The sequence below is a fragment of the Phocoena sinus genome, chromosome 9 (genome assembly GCF_008692025.1).
Source record: "Phocoena sinus isolate mPhoSin1 chromosome 9, mPhoSin1.pri, whole genome shotgun sequence".
NCBI lineage: Eukaryota > Metazoa > Chordata > Mammalia > Artiodactyla > Phocoenidae > Phocoena > Phocoena sinus.
Window position 1 is genome coordinate 41,550,729 of NC_045771.1, and position 22,412 is coordinate 41,573,140.

A 22,412-nucleotide genomic window follows, 5' to 3' on the forward strand; every position below is an offset into this window, starting at 1 on the left:
TCAGACTTTTGTGGCCAATAAGGACCCTATTCTTTTCTTAACTGGGGACAGGTAGATTCTCCATTGTACCACCTTGACAAATAAATTAAATGTCTCTATTTCAGAGTCAAAACTTTTCCATTTCTCTGAACTATTATTGTAGAGACCAGGTATGGACCTCTTAAGGGTAGCACCAGTTCTTCAAATGCTCACCTTGTTTTGCCTCATCCCACAGGCTGGAAGCTATCTTTCTCTCCTGCTTACATCTTCCTGTTCCAACTACTTTAAGTATTTGCTGTAATAGTAGCAGCAGCCGCAACAAAATCGGCAGCCGAGAGGAAGTCTCTGCACAGGAGGAGAGAGGAAAGAGCGCTTGGGAGGGAGAGAGACAGCAAATGATGACGGGGCTGGCAAAGGGATAGCAGAACAACAGGAAAGGGGGACTAAGAAGAGAAAGTGACATGGGAAGTACAAAAACTCATTACATAATCTCATAAAACTGAGATTTCCAAAAGGAAATGGAAATCGTGGAAGGTGCCACAACTCTGGAGCAAAGAAAATTCTGGGCTCCTGTTATAAACACCCACCAGAAAAAATAAACATTTGGGTAAGGAAGAGTGGGCACTTCCTCTCTCCTTGGGTGGATGTTTGTGATTGCTACTTTCAAATCCACCGCAAGCCGTTGCCATTGGCCTGCCGTCTTTGCCCTGAGCATCAGAGGGATGTAGGGATGTGGGTCCAGAGAGGGGCTGCCCATGTGGCATGCCATGACAGGTTTTCATTTCCATTTTCCTCAAGCTCTGTGGGTGCTCCACACCTCACATTCCCAGTTGTACTCTGGGTAATGAGGAAAATTATTGGCCTGACCTGGTCCTTTAATTTTTTTTCCCACTCATGGCTTGAGCTTTCATTAGTTTTCAGTTCTCATTAAGAGAAAAATCAAAGAGCGAGAATTAAACACCTCCTGATTTATTAGTTTACTGAAAATGGGAAGATGAGAGTCCTGGGACTGGCACTGGGTGAAGGGCCCAGACGATGAGATGAGTGAGCCACCGTAGGATCCCAATGGCTGTCTTCCTTCTCTTCTCTCTTGGGAGCAAGAGGGAGCCATCTCACACCCAGAAATCCTTTGAGTCTCTATGTTTATGACTCGGTGTTGTGAAATCTGGCACCATCTCTGAGCCGAGATGCTAGGCTCAAATCACATTGAGTTTTCTGGGTTTGGTTGCATTAAACCTTTCACCAGTGCTCGGTTATAGGTCTAACCCCACAGATGCTAATCCTCAGGTATAGAGGCTGTGTCCAACTCATCTGCTAATTCCCTACTATGTGCAAGGCACATGGCAAGTGCTCAACAAATGAATGGAGAGGGTGAATGAATGCATGCATGCTGAGATGAAATGACTGCCCTTAACTTGTATGCCTGTGTGCATGTTTAATACTACCCCGCCTCACTACGAAAAGGAAACAAAGACAGTATGATGATTCCTAAAAAAAATTAACCATAGCCTTACCATATGGTCCAACAGTTTCAGTTACCTAAAAAGTAGGCACTGGGCTTCCCTGGTGGCGCAGTGGTTGAGAGTCCGCCTGCCGATGCAGGGGACATGGGTTCGTGCCCCGTTCTGGGAAGATCCCACATGACGTGGAGCGGCTGGGCCCGTGAGCCATGGCCGCTGAGCCTGCGCGTCCGGAGCCTGTGCTCCACAACGGGAGAGGCCACAACAGTGAGAGGCCCGCGTACCGCAAAAAAAACCATAAAAACAAAAAAAAATTATGCTAAATGAAAGAAGCCAGACACAAAAAGGCGAATATGGTATGATTCCACCTATATGAGGTACCCAGAATAGTTACATTTATACCAACAGAAAGTAGAATGGTGCTATCGGAGGCTGTGGGAGGGGTATTCTCTAATGGATACAGGGCTTCAATTTGGGATGACAGAAAAATTCTGGAGATGGATAGTGGTGACGTTTGCACAACAATATGAAGGTATTTATACTTAAAGCCACTGAATCGCACACTCAAAATGGGTTAAAATGGTTACGTTTATGTGTTGTATATTTTACCACAATAAGAGAGGAAATAAAGCGATATTCATTTATCGTACTAACATTCCTGAATCAGCCAAGAGAACATCAGTGCTGGCCATACAGCTTGCGTCTAGCTGCATGTGGAAAAGGAGGCAGTCCCTGCATGGTCACACGGTTTTGAGGGGACACGGGCCAGCACGCTCCTCATGGGTGTGCACTGCCCTTTTTCCCATGTGGATCTGCAGGAACACCCACTGGCCTTCCCCACAAGCTTCCAAAGCTGGAAGTTACAGGAAAATCTTCATTGCCCCTTGAATTGTACCACCCATCTGAGGATTACTCACTAATTGCTGAAGACTATCTTCCAAGGGACAAAGAAACACTAAACCTATTTGGGTTCACCCTTTCTAGACACCCTGTCTAGATCAGCACTGTCACACGAGGAACCAGAGCTCAGCCTCACAGAAAGGACTGAGTTTGAATTGCAGCTCTCCGAATGATTAGTTGTGTGGCTATGGGCACGTCACTTTAAGTGAGCTTCAGTTTCCTCATCTATAAAATGGGAATATTATTATGCCTACCTCGTACAGTGGTTGCTAAGGTCTAAATGAACTAATAATATAAGTGCTTAACAGTGTCTATAATAAAATGAGTATTCAATAAATATAATTTTCATATAGGAGATGCATGACAGGCGGTAACAAGGGTGGGGGAAGGATGGTTATGCATGTCACTACAGGAGCTGAAATATTTCAAGTCCACAATCTAAACCTTGCACAGGCCAGCCAGTCAGGAGGAGCCTCAGGAGTGAGCAGGAATACTGGCAGGCAATTAAATGGGGATTTCTAGGGAGATGGGCAGTTCTCAAATAATCCTTTTTATGGTACCTCTCATCCCTCAACTCATTCCTTAATCTTTGGGTCGTTTCTGTCTTTGCTGATAGATTTATACCATTTTCTCACATCTACTGGAAAGCGTACCCATGCATGCTTAGGAAATATCTTGAAACCTGTGAATCTAAAAATTTTAGGATTCTGTTCATTATAATGCCAAGCAAACAGAGGACCCATTAAGGAGAGCTGCAGGTGAAGCCACTCCCATCAGCACGATGGTTTGGACGAGCTCTGAGTGTACACTGATGCTTCTTCCATGATTTCAGTCAATCAATCAAACGCTCACACTGGGGGCTTCCCTGGTGGCGCAGTGCTTGAGAGTCCGCCTGCCGATGCAGGGGACGCGGCTTCGTGCCCCGGTCCGGGAAGATCCCACATGCCGCGGAGCGGCTGGGCCCGTGAGCCGTGGCCGCTGAGCCTGCGCGTCCGGAGCCTGTGCTCCGCAACGGGAGAGGCCACAGCAGTGAGAGGCCCGCGTACCACGCAAAAAAAAAAACAACTCTAATACTGATTGTGCTGAATTGAAGTTACTAACTTTAATTATTTTCTTAATTTTAAGGTGCATCTTCCCAAAGCCTGGAGAAATTTATAGAAAGGTAAGTGGAAGAGGGAGGGATACAAGAAGTTGTTTTTAAGTTAGGTTTCTATTTTGAAAAATGAATAAAAACTCTCTGTTGTTACCCAGTAACCACTTACACTGAGCATCCATAACTTGTTAGTCACTTTCTATACACTGGGAAGTTGTCACTTCTTGGGCCAGTGACCATAGGAGGTGATTAATTTACATGTGTCCATAAAAATGCATGCAAAGTGGGTAAAACTTAGGTCTGGCCAAAGTATTGCTCCTTAATCCTGCTTTATGAACAAGAAAACAATTTTGTGCTTGTATTGGACTTAAAATTCAGAAGCAAGGCCTTGGGCGTCCAGAATAGAAATCTTGATAAACCCTTGATTTTTCAAAGTTGACTACAGGTCCACAGCTGTAATAATGTCCTACACGTCTGGACACAAGTAACTCAGATAACTCACCTGTGCTTATTCATGACGACTTCTGTGAAACACGCTATAAAGATAGTAGTGTGTCCCCCTACGGGAGACTTCAATCTGCTCTTGTAGTTCTATGCATTTATGTGGTCTTTTCCTAGTGGATAAGTGGGTTAAAATTTACAGAGAAGAAGAGGGAAATGGGAATGAAAGAAAAATAGCAGAATGTTACCAAGAAGATGGTCATACAAAGATTCACAGCTAGGCTTCCAAGTGTTTGACATTCAGATTCCATCTATGGTTTCTCAGTTTGTCTAGGAACCAGCTGTTGGACCAACCAGCCATTGTCATATACGCCATGATTGGAAATGATGTCTGCAACGGGTGAGTTACTGAGAAAGGTTTGGAAAATTCTTTGACTCCGAGTTTCCCTGTCCTCTCAACTCGATCCACTCCATTACAGTAGCCTGCTGTGGAACTGAATTCCCCTATCTTAGCAAGTCCTAGACACATGTGAAATCAACAAAACCAAGCTGCAAAGCAGAAAGACTTTAAGAATATCTGACCCATTAATTCTTTGCTCTGATTCATGACAAAGCAGTGTGTCATGATCAACTCTGAGTTATACCGCAAGAAATACGTTAGTGCTAATCAAAAATCCAAGATTGAGAATCATGGCTTTTTAAATAAAATAAGGCAAAAATCACAGCTATCTCATAAGAACAGCTTCCTCACTCATATTCTGATTCACTTACCCACGTGGTCGAGACAGCATAGACCTGGAACTTTGCAGAGAAACTGCGCATAATTCACAGCCAATCCTATTTATGCCCATGGCCCGTCGTAAAAAAGTGGTTTTGCTAAACTGCTAATATCAGTAGTGATTTCAAAATGTTGAGTGCCTTCAGTCCCCCACAACATTTTGGAAGGCTTCTCGAAGTCTGTGCATACCCCTGAGAATATGCCGCACATGTGAATGCCATCTGTCCTGTGATCATGGCCAAAAAGAAAAAAAAGAAAAAAAGGTGAGATCAGCTCTAAAACAACTCCCCAGTCACCACCCACCCATCATTTTAGCAAAACAGAAAAGAGAAGCCAAGAGAGGTGACACGACTTGCCCAATTAATCGACTGATGGCAGAGCTGGACTCCAACCCAAGAGGTGCTAGAAGCAGGCCACCCTGTTCACTGCCCACCTTTTGCTTTCTCGTACTTCACTCACCAAGTTTCTAAGCCTGTGCTAAAACCATGGTTCCATATTATGAATGTGTGTTTGCCCTCATGGATACCTCCATGAGAGCTCCAGAACTCTTATGGTGAAGGAGGTGTAGGCCTAAACGGTGAAGTGAGTTCAGGGTAGGAGGTACCACACTGCAATCCAGAGATACTGACATGCCCTGCCTTGGCAGCCCCTGGACTGGTTTACCACTGTCCGTAGAGCCCCAAGTCTGCCAAGACTACATGCTGAGGACCCAAGGTAGCTCTGTAATGACCCACCTGGAACTCTGCAGTAAATAGCAAACACCCCCAAAACCTTCCATAAGCCAAGAGCTGCACCAGTCTCTATATCAGGTCATCCCCAGAGCAGCCCTAAGAAGCAAATGTGATTGTCCCATTTTACAAATGAGGAAATTGGGGTTCAGCAAGGTTAGGTAAGGAACTTGCTTCTGCTGTTATTGAGCAGTAAAGCTGAGAGCCCATCCGGGTTCTCTGACTAAATTCTGTACTCTTTCTACAGTCCACACTTGCCTTATTTGCTTTCTTTTATGAATTCACTTTTAAACGTACGTATTGACCACCTATGAAATGCCAAGCTGTGTGCCTAGCTCTGGGATATGATGGCAAAGAGGCCACCATCCCTAACTTCAAGGAGCTTATGGATGGAGAAGCAATGAGCTTCAACCCCCAATCCTATCACAAAACAGAACAAACCTATGGTCAGATCAGCCAGTGCCCCTCCAACCTCTGGATCCTGTCCCGCTGGAGGAAACAGAGAACAAGCTGGTTATACTGCGTAAAAAACACCTGCAGAAAGAGTCTTTTAGTCCAAGAGCCCAAAATCCCTGAAACTGCACTTTTTCAGCAGAAGCTGTACACGCAGAGGCCCCTCCAGCCCAGTCCTGCGCTTCCTTTTCCAAGGAGCCAAAGGGCAGGCAGACATCAGCCAGAGACCCATGCCAGCCTCTCTCCCCGCCGGGGATCCGGGCAGAGAAGCAGCAAGCATTTGGGTGAAAGAATGGGGTTGGCAGTGTGGGATGTCCCCGCAGTGCCCACTTTGCAACGTCCTGTGGAGGGGTTAGAAAAATAAAGACAGATGGCAAGTATACCTCCCCATTTGCCAGAATGTCGAGGTAGAGGAGATTACCCCAAATGAGCAAAGTGATTTCATAAGAGCCCAAGCCAGCAACGAATTGCATAAGTCCATCCTGAAAAAACTTTTAGGATATTTGCTGGACTTTTCTCTTCTCTTTTTTTTTTTACAACAATGCTAACTTTTACTAAAATAATGCAGCTATGTGCTTCTTTCTCAATTCTCTAAACAAACGTAGATAATAAATACTTGTTAGATGAATGAAGGTCATGATTGCAAGATAGCTTTTAGTGTCAGGAATTCAAGAAGAAAGGTGAAATAGACAAACCTAGCTTTCTTGTTGTACCTCTACTCAATTTGGCCTAAGCTAACCCAACTTCTTTGGGCGTTTCCTATCATTGCCTTCAAAAGCTATAGGGTGTGAGTGATACAGGAGGAGAAAAATTCCTGGAAATAGGGCAAGTATGAGTGAGCTACAGCAGCGGAGGCTTGGGTAGCAAGGGCAGCAATGATAAATGGGAATGGCCTCAAGTCATAAAGGGTGATGACAAACCTTCCCCAATATCCGATTACAACATCCCTGAAAAAAACATTGTAATTACTGGAAATGTATATTAAAAAAGAATACTAGCATCTAACACTAGCCACAGAAATGGACATGGTTCCATTTTTTATAGTGGACCTAGACATTATAAATTGAACATTTTTCACCTAATGGAGAGAGCCAGAGCCGCCCTACAGAGGTTGTCTGTGTCGCCGGCTCCCAAGTGTTTTTCTGCAATGCCGATGTTTCAGTTGTCACCTAGGGCAGCTGGTCAGCACTGCATTAAGAGGAAGCAGTCAAGATGCTGATAGATCACAGGCTCCAAGGAGCCTGAACTGCCAGGAAACAATCCATTCTATCCAGTCAAGGGTAGAAAACCAGCAGAGAAGGGAATGGATAGAACTCTGCTGCTCAGAGGAGTCTTCTCTCCCAGCCTCCTCAGTGAAGGTGTGGGTAGCCAAGGGAATAATGAGCTTCTCTACCAGCCAGCATGTTCCAGGCCATATCCTCTTTTAGGGGACCCAGGATCTCTATGCATCGGGTAATGTGGGCCCATTGAGACCCCACCCCATTCCCAGTCTATGTCAAGATGCCTCCTCATGGAGGTTGGGTGGGAGGTCAATAATGTGATTACAACTGGGGGGCCTGAAGCCAAGGGCTACCTCTATTACCTGGATGCTTCAAAAATACGAAAGCGAGCTGTGAGTGAAATCTGAGCACTCAACCACAGCAGGTCTCTGGGCTTTCACTCTGGTTCTGGGCAATGTTTTCTGCAGAGGCTGTTTGCCTTCTTCCTTGAGAGGGGGGCACCCCTGCCATCAGCCATCAGTGAAATCCGGCTGGAACACCCGCCAGGGTGCGTCTGGCCCTGCACCCAAGTCATGAGGCTTACCTTGCGTGATCAGGCACAATTCATTAGGACAGGGACAGACTCTGAGCCACCCGAAACACGAGGCTCTTTATCTTTTCCAAGCCCACCACGTGTTCCTGACGTGTGAGAGCGTGGTGCTGGGCACCATCTTCTCTCCCATTATTTTCCTGGAATAAGCGTACGTCTCTCAACCTGGCTTTCATAGTTCTCCCCTGTAAGCCCTGCACCCTCAACCCCTCACCTCTCCAGGACTGACCAGCGTGAGCTCACTGGTGTGTGAGGAAGGGAGCAGGGCACTGCCGCGGCAGGCAAACATGGGATGGCAAAGTGAACCTGACGTGGGCTCCAGAGCACCTGCGTGAAGAGGTTTAGACACTTTGAGCTCAGCCCATTCAGCCTTTGACAGCAGGGCATGCCTAGGAGGTGTTTCCCAAACCACTGGGACTCTTTGGTCCCAAAATACTAGTGCTAAGTCCCCTCAAAAATCACCGGAGGAGAAAGAGTACACAGGTCAAAGGGTGCTGAGAATTTTTCAGGGACAGGGTCAGAGGGACCATCTATGGCATCCAGAGGAGGTGACCCACCACCTGTCACTCAGACCTTTTGCCCTTGCCTGAACTAAGAATTGGTTAATTTTGCTATACACACTACAGGGTTTACCTGGCGATGCGCGTATGTAAATTATCTAGCTGTACGTGACGGAGCAAAGATGACTGGAGAAGGTTCCAGCAGAAACACCAAGGCTTCCATTCGTTTTTTTTTAACTTTTTATTTTATATTGGAGTAGAGCCGATTAACAATGTTGTGATAGTTTCAGGTGCACAGCCAAGTGACTCAGCCATACACATACACGTATCCTTTCTCCCCCAGACTCCCCTCCCATCCAGGCTGCCACATAACACTGAGCAGAGTTCCCTGTGCTATAGGTGGGTCCAGCAGGACCTGTACAGTAGGTCCTTATTGGTTATCCTTTTTAAATATAGCAGTGCGTACATGTCAATCCCAAATTCCCTAACTATCCCTCCCCTCCACCCGGGAACCATAAGTTCTTTCTTTAAGCCTGTGTGTCCGTTTCTGTTTTGTAAATATGCTCATTCGTATAATTTCTTTTTAGATTCCACGTATAAGCGATATCATAGGATATTTCTCTTTCTCTGTCTGACTTACTTTACTCAGTATGACAATCTCTAGGTCCATCCATGTTGCTACAAATGGTATTATTTCATTCTTTTTGATGGCTGAGTAATATTCCATTGTATATATGTACCACATCTTCTTTATCCATTCCTCTGTCAATGGACATTTATGTTGCTTCCATGTCTTGGCTATTGTAAATGGTGCTGCCATGAACATTGGGGTGCATGTATCCTATCAGACCATGCTTTTCCCAAGGCTTACATTCTGATTTCGCTTAGCAATTAGCCATTTTGGTGACGCTTGCTTAATTTGTGAGGTGCCCTTTCATAAATGCAAATTAGCTGAGATTCTTTGTTTATCATCAGGGTTGTGTCTCTAACTAAAAAATAATCATTAAATAGGGAGTATGGGAGAGTTTACTCCATCTTAACTCGTCTTGCCTTTAGGTGGTTGGAGAGTCTTAGCTCAGCATCATTGCTTTGTGCCAAAGTGTTGTTGTATCAGCAGAAGAAAAAAAAAAAACAAAACCCTGAGATGCCAAGGCAAAAGTTAAGAGCCGTGCATTCTAGCTTTACCAATGACAGAAGACAGGATATAGACACCCAACTTGCTTTGTTTCACCCCTGCTGTCACACCCCAAACACACAGTGAAGACAAAACCTACTTACTCTGAACCTCGTTCTCCTGGTCTGAACAAACGCACAAGGCAGCCTGGATCCCCTTCACAAACTGGGGTCCTTCTAGGGCTTCTGTGCCTCTGCAAGTCAAGCCAAAGCCTTAACCAACCTTTGGCCCCTAGTAGGTAGGCAACCTATTCTCAAATCCTTCTGAGTGCTTTCTATGCAGGCTGGAGAGCTTCTTATTCGTAACGTCGTATAATTTTCCCCAAAGTCATGAATATAGCATTTTATTCTACATGCTGGGGTTTTGTACAAGGGGACAGTTCTTTCTCTTTCCTCCGATCTCTCTTTCTCTCTCTCAGAAAGTCCAAGGAACTCATGACCCAGTGCAGAAGCACATACACCAACCACGCCAAACGCCCCGAACGTCAGATTTGCTCCACCTTTTCCTCTGTACGGCGACATATTGCCCCTCACAACCTGGCCCGTGTGACCTTCACACCCATGGTCAGCCTGTCACCCTCTGGACAGCAACAACGTGAAAAGTCATTTTATTTCACTAAGTGACATAGGTGGAGGGGAAATGACATAAAATTACAATGTTTTCTGCCCCTCCCATTAATATTTAGCTTTCTTCCTCATTTTAGAAAGAATAAAAATGATATGAGAACCCCTTTCGTTTTGACTGTTTCTCTGATTACAAAATAACATGTGTTGTGAGAAGTTCAAATAATACAGGTCTAGGAAGTGAAAGTTTCTCCAGAATCACTCCCTAACACCCCACCACCACTGCTTAGAGCTAACCAATAGAGATGTTTCCTGTATTTGCAGCCAGATTTTTTCTATGTAAGTTCTGATTTACAGACTGATTAATATTCATTGAAATAAAATAATATTATGCTCACTGCTCTGTAATTTGTTCTCTTCGCTCAACAATACTTTTTAGCAGTCTTTTCCATGCTAAGACATACAGGTTATTCTTTTAAAAAAATTTTTGTTTTATTGAGGTGAAATTCACATAATGTAAAATTAAGCATTTTAAAGTGAACGATTCAGTAGCATTGAGTACATTCAACATGTTGTGCAACCATCACCTATATCTAGTAACTTCATTCTTTTTAATGGCTGTATAGAGGTTTACTGCATGGATCTACTATAATTTATATAGCCAGGCTTTTTAGCTTTTCCCAATTTTATTCTATTCCAAGAAATGTTGTCATACTTGTATGTACATTTTTGCACATTTGTGGAAATGTTATGACAGGACAACTTCCCAAAAGAGAAATGTCAAGGTCAAAAGTTAAACCAACGTCAAGTTTTGACACATTCTGAAAAATTCCTTCCAAAATGACAACACCAATTTCCATTTAGGAACAGCTCCCTTAAAAGTGACAATAGTGGATACCCCTAGGGGCTTCTTTCTGTCTCCTCTTCCCGTGTCTCTTGTTTCTCGGGTCCAGCTCATGAGTAATGAACTTGCTTTTTCTGGTTTGGAAGCGGTATCAAACTCCCTAGGGCTGCAGTGACAAAATATCACAAACTGGGTGAGTTCAAAAAACAAAAATGTATTCTTTCACAGTGTTGGAGGCTAGAAGTCCAAAATCAAGGTGTCAGCAGGGCCATGCTCCCTCTGAAGTGTCTCGGGGAAATCCTTCCTGCCTTTTCATCCTTCTAGTGGCTCCCTGCAATCCTCAGCATTCCTTGCTTGTGGCACCATAACTTCAATTTCCACTTTCCAGCTTCACATGGCCTTCTTCCCTATGTGTGTGGGTCTCTGCTCTTCTTAAAAGGACACTAGTCATTGTATTTAAGGCCCAACCTAATCCAGTATGACCTCATCTTAACTGATTACATCTGCAGAGACCCTGTTTCCAAATAAGATCACATTCTGAGGGAGGCTATTCAATCCACTCCAGGATCATTAGGTAAATCTGGAATTTTAAGGACTTAAAATAGAAAATAACTTATAGCATGATTCCATTTAGGTTAACAACAGGCAGTTTAAAGCCTAAAGAGAATTCTATTTTCAACTCCCAGGTTAATGCAGGTTAGTATCTTAATTCAAATTTGATATGTTCCTGAAGGCTTGTACAAAAGTCAACGGTGCAAAAAATGAACAATAATAGACTTACATATTAAAGCCAAAAAATATTCTAGAATCCCTATTTATACCTTGCCTTTTTTTCCCTGTATTTACGTTTACTGATTCAATCCTTTAATCATTTATTCAACACATAGTTACTACGTGCAGTGTTCTGCTCCAAGCACTAGAAATACAGCAATGAGCAAAACAAAATCCCTGCCTACATGGAGTGTAGTTTACCTACTACAACTACTAGTATAGTTCACAGTACTGAGCATTTGGCCAGGTAGCAGTTTCAAAAATAAAGAAGATGGGTAACATGAGGTGTGGTCATCTACAAACACTGGCATTAACAGTTCATCCTGTCCTGGGAGAAGCAAAAGAAATGAGACATAGGGAAGAGCAGACAGTAGAGGGTCTCAGTGCTAAGCCGCAGAGTTTGAATTTCATTCTGTAGTAGATACGAGTCATCAAAGTGTGTATTAATGGCAGGGAAGGAGGAAAGGTTGTATTAAACAGTTCAATAGAAAGTATGTTAGTGTTATGTTAACCTTGTCAGTCAGGTTCTGGGCTTCAGTGTGATAGTCTTTATCATTGCCCTCTGAAACGCTATTATGTAAATTAATTAACCACTCCTTAGTTTTCTTTATTCCCTTAAATCATTTTTTGTTTGTTTGTTTTGTTTGGTTTTGTTTTGTTTTTCGGTACGCGGGCCTCTCACTGTTGTGGCCTCTCCCGTTGCGGAGCACAGGCTCCGGGCGCGCAGACTCAGCGGCCATGGCTCACGGGCCCAGCCGCTCCGCGGCATGTGGGATCTTCCCGGACCGGGGCACGAACCCGTGTCCTCTGCATCAGCAGGCGGACTCTCGACTACTGCGCCACCAGGGAAGCCATGTTTTTTTGTTTTTTGAATTTTATTTTATTTATTCATTTTTTATACAGCAGGTTCTTATTAGTTATCTATTTTATACATATTAGTGTATATACGTCAACCCCAATCTCCCAATTCATCCCACCACCACCAACATCACCCCCGCTTTCCCCCCTTGGTGTCCATACGTTTGTTCTCTACATCTGTGTCTCTATTTCTGCCTTGCAAACTGGTTCATCTATCCCATTTTTCTAGATTCCACATATATGTGTTAATATACGATATTTGTTTTTCTCTTTCTGGCTTACTTCACTCTGTATGACAGTCTCCAGGTGTATACCTTGCCTTTTAAAGATAACAAGAAAGAAAGGAGGAAGGAAGGAAGGAAGGAAGAGGGAAGGAAGGAAGGAAGGAAGGAAGGGAGATTTAAATGGAACTTTCAATGATGTATTTCTAGTATTTTGTACAGTCCTCATTTTTGTTCTTTTCCAAACCAAATGAAAATAAGACAACCAGCTTAAATTCAGTAAATGTCTAATTGAAGCTAAAGATTTGCTACTTTCACTTATGATTTACATCTTTGTCTTAAATTCTTTGATTTTAGGACTGTGCTCTTATAACTACGTTCAGCACTTCCTTTTTCTGTTTTCACTAATTTTGTGGAACAAGAAGATAAAAATATAATTAAAAATTTCATATATCCTCTATAGAGCACACGCACTTCTATATAGAGAAAGGCAGTGATACAAATTGGAATTATCTGTTGACAGATATTGTTGCAGGGGTATAGTCTGGAATAGCAGTCTATCAGGAAATTCATGAAAGTTCAAATTCATTGTAGAACGGAAAGATGTAACGTGGACACATAATGTCACTTCATTTCTCAGTGAAATTTCATCTCCCTGACTGTTATATATGTGAAAAATTTTAAAGACCAAGTTGCAGAGCTCAAAGTGTCAAACAAATAATAAGCAATACCAGACCCCTTTGATTCTATTAACTGTGTGTAACAGTCAGGATAGGTGAAGTTATGCTGCAGGAACAAACAGCCCCTAAAATCTTAGTAGCATAAAGCAATAAATATTTATTCACTTGCACTACATTGTCCATCAGGGATCACCATGGAGCTCTGTTCCAGGACTCAGACTGGTGAAGCAGCTGCTTTCTAGAACATTGCTCAGACTCATGGCAAAGAGAAATGGCATCCTGGAGGCTCTCATACAACCAAACATGACACATGTCACTTCTGCTCACAGCTCATAGGCCAGACCTGGCCCATCCAACCACAAGGGAGTCCAGAAACCAGAAATATTTTTCAAATAACACCAATAACTACTGTGTGTGTGTCTGTGTGTGTGTGTGTGTGTGTGTGTGTGTTTTGGGGGTGGGTCTTATATTTGTGTGCATTTATCCTATAATATACTAAGATATTTTCTGTTTCTTTTGTGAACAGGAAGATTGATCCCGTCCCAGGAATGACCACTCCTGAAAAGTTGTACTCAAAGGTCATGCAGACTCTGCAGTATCTAGATTCTCACCTGCCAAATGGCAGCCATGTTATTTTATACGGCTTACCAGATGGAACCTTTCTCTGGGATAATTTGCACAACAGATATCATCCTCTCGGTATCAGTTTGAAGATGTTTTTACTTTTTAACAATGTCAATGTATTCGTAGTTCAAATATATGTAGTTCAAACCATATAGGAATACACCTAAAATGCCACCAGAACGATGAAGGGAAGAGCACCCAGGTACAGGATCTAAAAGGTCAGTATCCAAAGGTGGCCAGAACCAGATCCAAAGTCAGAAAGGGCAGATGTATTTGGCAAAGAATTAGGACAGACTGAAAGGTGAGAGTTTAAAACTCCTTCACTGAAGGTGAAATCTAGAAGGAGCCAGAGAAGCCCAAACAAGAGATGGGAAGGAGACGAAGGGAAGGATTTCTCCAAACCTCAGTGGTGAGTGCCCCCTAGTGGCCAGGATTCTAATGACGTTTGTGCACCCTGGTGGCCAGTTAGAGTTCTGTAGAACAGGGTCCTCCAGAGGGCTTGCTCCCTGCTTCTACACTCTCTTGGAGTCCTTGGCTCTGAAATGCTTTAAAGTTCCAAGAAATTTCTAATAGAATCTCTAGCATGCCAGATGCTTCACAAACATTGTGAAAGTAGTAGTAATTCGCCTTGGGAAGGGCTGCCATGCTGATCCTTAAAACAATTCTGTGAGATAAATGTTTCTATTAATTCCATTTGATAGATGAAAAAACTAAGGCTCAGAGAAGTTGTGTAGCTTGCCAAATGTTGCACAGCTTATTGTATATGCAAGCTGGGTGTAGCAGGGCTCTCTTTCTGTGTTTCAGGGAAGAATGTCCTTCCAAAAATACTTATTATATGCCAGGCGCTGTTCTAGGCACTGTGTAACCATCAGTGAACATAATAGTCAAAAATCTCTGCCAACATAGGCTTATGTTACAGTGGGAGAAAGACTCCAAAGGATGATAAGCATTACTACAGAAAATTAAGCAGGGAGGGAGGATGGGCAGTGCTGGCCTCAGGCCTCTCTGACAGGCATCTACAAGGAGGGGCCTGGGGACCATCCCCTCAGCCCCATATCGACAGCACCTGTGCCAGTCTCTCATGGAAAGGGCCTGCCCTTTCCCTGGTATTGCCATAGCCACCTCCTTAGACCAACCCAAGCGACAGTGCCCAGGTGCTACAGTGTCCTGGAGGTCCAAGCAGTTCCTTATGAGTCAGGTGAGCAGTTCAGAGGGGAAAGACTTGAAACTCCTTCCTTTGCGCCCTCCTTAGTGGGTAGAGGTGGAGAGCTTTCCCTTGCATACATAACATCCTTGTGTCTTTTCAATCCCCTCTTGTCCTCCTCCTGTAGTTCCTTTTTAAGCCAACCTCCCCACCAGCTCCCGCAGGAAGTTCCACACCGCCCCACATAAGAGCAGGGACCCTTTAACCAGCTCTCAAAGGGCTCTGACCCCTTCACTGCGGTCCCTTCACTGGGCAACAATGGAACATGTCCACATTCCAGGCTCCCCACCGATGCGACTGAAGTCATTTTCCTCTTCAATTATGAAATGTGCCACAAATGTTATTATTCCAAGGAAACACTGTCCAGCCTCTCATGAGGAAAGCATGTTCCTCCTATTCACATGGCTTTGACCACGCCCTTTAGAAATGATAACATGATCACACAGTGAACTTGACTCCATTCTGGGCTGCCTTGGACATGTGAAGGACAACCACTTGGGCTGATCATGTCTCTTTGAGCCATTTGGGGATGAAAAGTTCAGTTCCCCCAACAGATGTTTTCAGACTCCTAGATTTCTCCCATGCTAAGAAATGCTTGGGGAAGGGGAGTTGGGAGTAGGGGAGATGTGCTCCCAATTTACTCTGTCACATCAATAGGGACTTGACTTTGGGTTTTCTGACTTTAAATCCCATTCCCTTCCCATGAACTGCGGTTAGACTGCCTCCATAAATTTTCTCAGATATGCCAGGCCGTTCCCTTGACTCAACCATAGTATGTAAAAATGACTCCACGTAATTTGGAAGACAGCAAGGAAAGGAAAAGGGTGATTGATCAGGGGACTCATCAATCACTTGGTGGATTCTCTTGGCCGGTGGTTCTCATCCAGGGGCAACCCACCCACCCATTATCATATCACCCCTGGAGATGGAGTGCTACTAGCATCCAAGGGGTAGAATCCAGGAATGTTCCTAAACATCCTACAATGCACAGGACAGACCCCTACAACTGAGAATGTCGATAGCACCAAGGTTGAGAAACCCTGCTCTAGGCTTTGCGTTATCCTCGGATGGCCTCCCTCCAGCCGCTGATCTAGACTAGCACTTCACAGCACGAGAGCAAAAGGTGGAACAAGTGTGTTCTATATAAACAACTCTAGTTTGGGGGTAGGAGGAATCCAATTAGGGAGAAAGTTATAACCACCTAAAATTTGTTGAATGTTTTTCAGTTATTATTCACATCCTAAATTATCCCTGCTGCCTGGTTGCCATGAGAAATAAATCATAAATTCCTCAACGAAGCATCAGGGTCCTTCCTAAACAGACTGGGGAAGTAGGTGGGATTTACCCAGCGTCCTCATTCGTCCTCTGGCAGGCTCCTAACTCACATAAGGTGAGAAGCTTGAACAGGGGGCTGCTGTTCTAGCCAGCACTCCCAGATTTCTTGATCATAGTCTAACCCTTTGGATGCCTCCGTTCTGCCCTGCTCCACATCCAGTCTTTGAATCTTCGTTCCCACAGACAGGAACCGGCAGTGAAGCAGGTTAATGCTAGCTCAGCCTCGAGGCTTGGTTGCTTTGCCCAGGTTAAGGTGGATCCCATCTTAATCAATAGCCACACACCTGCGTCTGGTTCCTGGGGCACTGTGCTAAGGGTGGGGCAAGCAAATAAAAGGGGGTTTCCATTTATTCTGCCTTTGAGCCAAGAAACACGATGATGATAATCTGTAGACTTGACTTTAGCCACCCCTTAAGGATTAAGAAAGAGGCCAGGGAGCAAAAGGGGTCAGGGGAGAAGCCCTGAGTCAGTGATGACGTTCTCTGCTGCCTCAGTAAACAGGTGGGAATCCGGCCTGACGATTCAGGAAAGAGAAGGTTAAATGCCACAGCATCAGATCTGCAGGTAGTGGAGGCCCACAACAAGCATGGGTGTCTTGCTGACTCCTGCTGGGGAGGAAGGGGCTAACACCATTCCTCTTAGCCTTGTCTGTGAATCACGACCCAGTCGCTGCCTGACCGCCAAGGGCTGTGACAGCCCCACAGGCTCTACCAGCAGTTCAAATTCCTGGTGAGAATGTTTTGTCTTTTTGAGGAATTACCAGAAAGTAAGTCTCACACATTAGGATTATACATTCATAGATCTTTCAAGTAAGTTTATGTTTGATCAGGGATGAGTCCTCTCAGGCACAGTCTAGAAGGAAGGCATTCTTTCCATTAATATGTCTGAGATAACTATTATGTGCTTTGAGGGTAAAAATGATGCTAAGATGAAGTCCTTGTCCTCTAAGGAAAGGACAAATAGTATATAGATCCTGACAGGGAAATTACCGAGGGCCAACGACACTTCTCTAAGCCATATGCATTCAGGGAGCTATCCAAAGGGTTAGACTATGATCAAGAAATCTGGGAGTGCTGGCTACAAATAAGTCTGCGAGTCAGCCTTCTTTGAAGGGCCTCTGCCACAAAATAGCCGCAAAAACTCCGTTTTGTCCCAATTACTCTTAACCTTGAAACCTAATGTATTTTAAAATACCTTGTAGTATACCTTCAATTTTATTACTGGCTTCCTCCCTGTCTAAATTAATGTGGTTTTACCAAGGTTTAATACACTCAGATGGTATTTCATGAAGGTGTGGCTGATCTTTGTTAGCACTAAGCTCTTACGGTAGCTAAAATTTCAACTGTGGTCCCAGCATTAAATAAATGCCGAAGACTCTGCCCTAAAGAACATACACATGACTGAGACTCGAGCTGCTACTATGGGAGCTGGGGTAGATCCCTTTGATCTTCAGAGGGAGCATATGGTATCAACTGGGCCAACCCACAGGCTCCCACTCCTTACACACACACACACACACACACACACACACACACACACACACACACACACACACACTGATGGTTCCTGGCCACTGTGGGACAGCCCTCTGCCCCTGTCCTGGGCATCCATGACCACCTTTCTTCACCAGACTCACTTTCTAACCAGGGAGTCACAGACACCACCTCTTTGCACATAGGTACAACATGTAGGTAGGATGAGTCTTTATACCAGGGCTTCTCGATATGGAAGAATACCATTAAAGTAACAAGGATAAAAAGTCATACATAAAGAGAAAGAGCGAATGACGAACTGACAGTTCCAATCAGTGGAGAAAAGCATAAGAACCGTTTTCCCTCCTCGTCATAAACCCATCACAGGCACTCCCAGCCAACCTTCCACATGACCAGCCCCAGGGACACCCTGACCTTTAATAGGCAGAAATACCAGAGAGAAGGGAAACCAACCCATTATACTTTCCCAGTTTCCTTCTAACTACAGCTAATGTGTGCTTATCCTGTCCACAGACCCACCTACTCACCTAAGAATTTCCCCTCCATCAAACTGATCCAATTAGAGCCAGTGCCAGAATAGCAAGGACATGAAGGGGAGGGGACAGGGATTGGTCCAGAAGGAGGATATGCCTTGTGGTCTCAGCCTAAAGTGTTCCGGGACCTCAGCAGTAAGACAGTAGGAAGAGGGGAGTAAGCTGGGATGCAACGAGGCTGTGGCTCAGCTCAGCCCCCAAAGGGCAGCCAGCAGATGAGCTTCCAGTATCCAGGGGCAGGATAAACTCCAGTCCCCCTGGATATCAGAGCAGTCCAGTCTTGCAGGTGGGGAGAGAGAGGGTGCAGTAGTGTTATTTACGGTCAGGCATGAGGTGCCACCTCCAGCAGGTTGAAGACACTTCATCCACTGGGCAGGGAAAAGAGAGAGGCCACCAGGTGAGAGTCAGGGCCAAGCAGGGTGTCAGGGCCCCAGCCAAACTCCCTAAGGTTTATTACAAGGCTCGCCATCCCAACAAAGAAACAAGATGGCAGAGGGAAGGCTGCCGCTCAGCAGGGGGCGAGGGCCAAGTCCTCCGGGCAAGTGGAGGATTGAGGGTGGGGAACGCAGGTTGAAGGTGTCAGTCACTGCAGCTGGGCTGGACTGAGACAGGCAGGGACACACACAGAAAGGAGGTAAATTACAAAAGCACACACCAAAAAAAAAAAAAAAAAAAAAGAGGGAAAACAGTCTCTGTGATGGAAAGCAGGATCTTGGAGAAAGATGGATCATGGAGCTCAGAGCTCCATGTGGAGCCCATAAAATGAAAGTGAAGACAGAAGCCAGTGGTTTGGGATTCATCTAAAATGTGAAAATGCAGACACCTTTGGAGCACAGAGAAGACCCAGCATGTCACTGTGACTTTAATGGCAATAATGAGCCTGCGGTTTTCCAGTCCTGGGATTCACTCACCCACACAGAGAGATAATATATTTTTCCTCTATGACAAGAAAATTGAATCTATCTTTCAGTCTAACTGAGCTGAGGTATAAGTGAAAAATAAGACTGTGTTCTATCACCTTCGATCTTTCTCTTCGCTCCGAGATAGGCCCTATTATTTTCCTTTATTTTTTCAAGCGTGAGGGAAGTGTTCATGGATAGGACATCGGTCATTCACCCCTGAGATTTGGGAGAACCTGGATTTTGTGTCTCAGCCACAGCATGAAACTTGAATTGCCCTGGGTTCGGGGGTGGGGTGCACAGCGCGGTAGAAGGGGCAGTGGTGGGAGGTGAGAAGAGAGAATAAATAACGCCCCCAGATTCTGGGTCCACAGCTGATATTTGGAAAGGCTCTGCATAAACTGGCATTTGGCGTTTACCCCTTCATGCGTGTGTACTTCTTTAACCTGCACCAAAGATATAGAGCCTATCTACTAATGACGGCTCAAATAAGATAACCGCTGGGCCGTGAAGGGATAGAACGAACGTGCCAGCCTCCCCAGTCCGATAGCCACACAAGCACTTGTGGAAAACTTCAGTTCACCAAACTGCAGGACAGTGCGTGGTCAGAACTTCAGACCCTCCAGAGTCCCGCCAGGTCCTCAGCATGGGATGATCGGGTCAGACCTGAGTGTTTCATAAACACAAAAGGAGGAGGATTTGGTCAACTCCCACCTTCCATGCTCCCTGGACCCCACAGGGACTTGGCGTTTCATACCATGGCCAGGAGAAAGCCACTGCTCTGCCAGTCCTTTGTTAGTGGTGTTCTGGTCCATACGGTGCCCTGAATCCCTCTACCTGGGGTCCAGATAAGGTCAGGCCCCTCACACCCTGCCCGAGCCCGTGCGAAGAGCTCAAGAGAGCAGTAAACTCCTTGGGGCCACTCCCCAACCCCAGGTCTGAATTTCTAGGGGGCTCAGAAAGAAGGAAAGCACAGGCATCTTCAAGAGCAACGCCGAATGCATAGCCAGGGCATGTCCCTGGAGGCGCCAGCCTTCTGCAAGAGAGGCAGGCTCACCCACCAGGGTCCCTAGGCGGCTGCTATATCTGAGTGAACGCAACATGCCAGACCTCTCTGTTTTCCAGGCCAGCTGAACAAGGACGTGACCTACGCGCATCTCTACTCCTTCCTGAGCTGTCTCCAGGTGAGCTCACACTGACTTGTTCCAAAGCTATGTTCCCACAACCAGCACTGTTCTTCTGTAATCAGTGTTTTCCTGCTCTCAGGTCAGCCCCTGCCACGGCTGGATGTCTTCCAATAAAACGCTCCGGACTCTCACTTCAGAGGTAGGGCTGTCGCAGGCCCTTTGATACTGTCTTTGATCATTCTCTCCCTGTGTTTGCTGCAGGGTTTTCACTGGGGATGGGATTTTGGCAGGGTGATGGCCTCCAAACTGGTGAATAAAAGAAACAAACTCCCGGATGCTTGAGGAGTCAGGAGAATGCGGGGTGCCCTGTCTCCCTCCTTCTGCCTCGCTGAGTCTGTAGTTCTTGCTGGGTTTCTCGATCACTGTCTCTATGTGTGCCTGTCTCTCTTGTATACACACATGTGTGTACACGCACAAACACACACATGCCTTTGAAAGCTGGTCCTAGGCATATTTGTGGAGTCAGAGAAGTGATGAAGGTTAGGTGTACGCAGGGCTGGAATTCTCCCAAGGTAGGGGAGGACCAGCTGCCCCAGAGCCTTCCTTTCTTCTCTGAGAAAGTTTTCCACATTTCTTTCACAGATGGTAAATAATTTCTTTGTAAGGAATTTAGTAAACATTTTTTACAAGGGAAATATATTTCAATTTTTAAAAAACCTTAGAAAATGTAAAAAATACAAAAAAACATAACGAAAATCACTCAAAATCCCACCACCCAAAATTAATATGTATGTATGTCTTTCCAATATTATTTTCATAGATAGGTATTTTGGGGTTTTTGCCTACATAGTATCAGAACACACATATTGTTTTGTGCCTTCTGATGTTCATAATCATTCCTCCACATCATAATTTTTTTTTTTTTTTTGCGGTACGCGGGCCTCTCACTGTTGTGGCCTCTCCCGTTGCGGAGCACAGGCTCCGGACGCGCAGGCTCAGCGGCCATGGCTCACGGGCCCTGCCGCTCCGCAGCATGTGGGATCTTCCCTGACCGGGGCGCGAACCCGTGTCCCCTGCATCGGCAGGCGGACTCTCAACCACTGCGCCACCAGGGAAGCCCTCCACATTAGAATTTTGTAATCATTTTAGAAAATAGAGCATATGAATACACCATGATTTATTTCATCCCTTGGTGTTGGACATATGGATTGTTTCTAATTTTCCACTATGATAAATAGCGTTGTGATGAACCTTTGTATATATGAAGATGTATGTCTTTGTGTACCATGTCTATTTCCTTGAGACAAATTCCTAGGAAATTATTGGGTCAGAGAGTACGTCATGTTTAACGATTTGATCCCTATCACCAAATTGCTCTCTAGAAAGGTTAAACAAATTGACATTCTCAATCACATATCCCATGGCGATACTCTTTATTATCATGATTGTTCATCTTTTCTTTGCCAAACCCATGGGGAGAAAGTGGTATCTTAATACTTTAACTTGCACTGATTTTGTCCCTAATGAATTTTAACAGTTCTGTATGCTCCTTGGCCATTTGTGCGTGAATGGAATTTAATATGCAGAGCTGCTCTCTGCTGGTGACTTGCAGTCGGGGTGGGGTGGGGACTATTGATTTCTTTGTTCTGCCTGAATTGTCTCCCTAAAGCCCAAGTCTAGGTTTCCTGAAATTCTCCCTGTTTCCTTTGTATTCAGAGAGCAGAACAACTCTCCATTACGCTGAAAAAAATGGCAACCAGCCAGAAATTTACAAACTTCAATCTTTTCTACATGGATTTTGACTTCCGAGAAAGTAAGTTTTGCTTGGTTTAGGTATTGACACAAAACAGAAGCAGCGGCTACCATTTAGAGCCTACCTGGGCAAGGCGTTTGTTTACAAGCCAACAGGCAGTATATTGGGCAGGGTCGCTTCTCCCCATTCTGA

General features: G+C 44.9%; 1 protein-coding gene across 9 annotated transcripts in view; it reads left to right on the forward strand.

Moving 5' to 3' along the window:
- AOAH (acyloxyacyl hydrolase) overlaps positions 1–22,412 on the forward strand; it is a 174,401-nt gene that overhangs the window by 133,956 nt on the left and 18,033 nt on the right. For all 9 annotated transcript variants that reach the window (XR_004351330.1, XM_032642194.1, XM_032642192.1 and 6 more), the window contains 6 exons: positions 3,465–3,501; positions 4,199–4,273; positions 13,779–13,951; positions 20,466–20,524; positions 20,607–20,666; positions 22,184–22,280. Coding sequence is in view for 8 of the 9 variants with exons in the window: in XM_032642194.1 (XP_032498085.1) it covers positions 3,465–3,501; positions 4,199–4,273; positions 13,779–13,951; positions 20,466–20,524; positions 20,607–20,666; positions 22,184–22,280 (501 nt within the window). In the remaining variant the exon portion in view is untranslated. The remainder of the gene's footprint in view (positions 1–3,464; positions 3,502–4,198; positions 4,274–13,778; positions 13,952–20,465; positions 20,525–20,606; positions 20,667–22,183; positions 22,281–22,412) is intronic.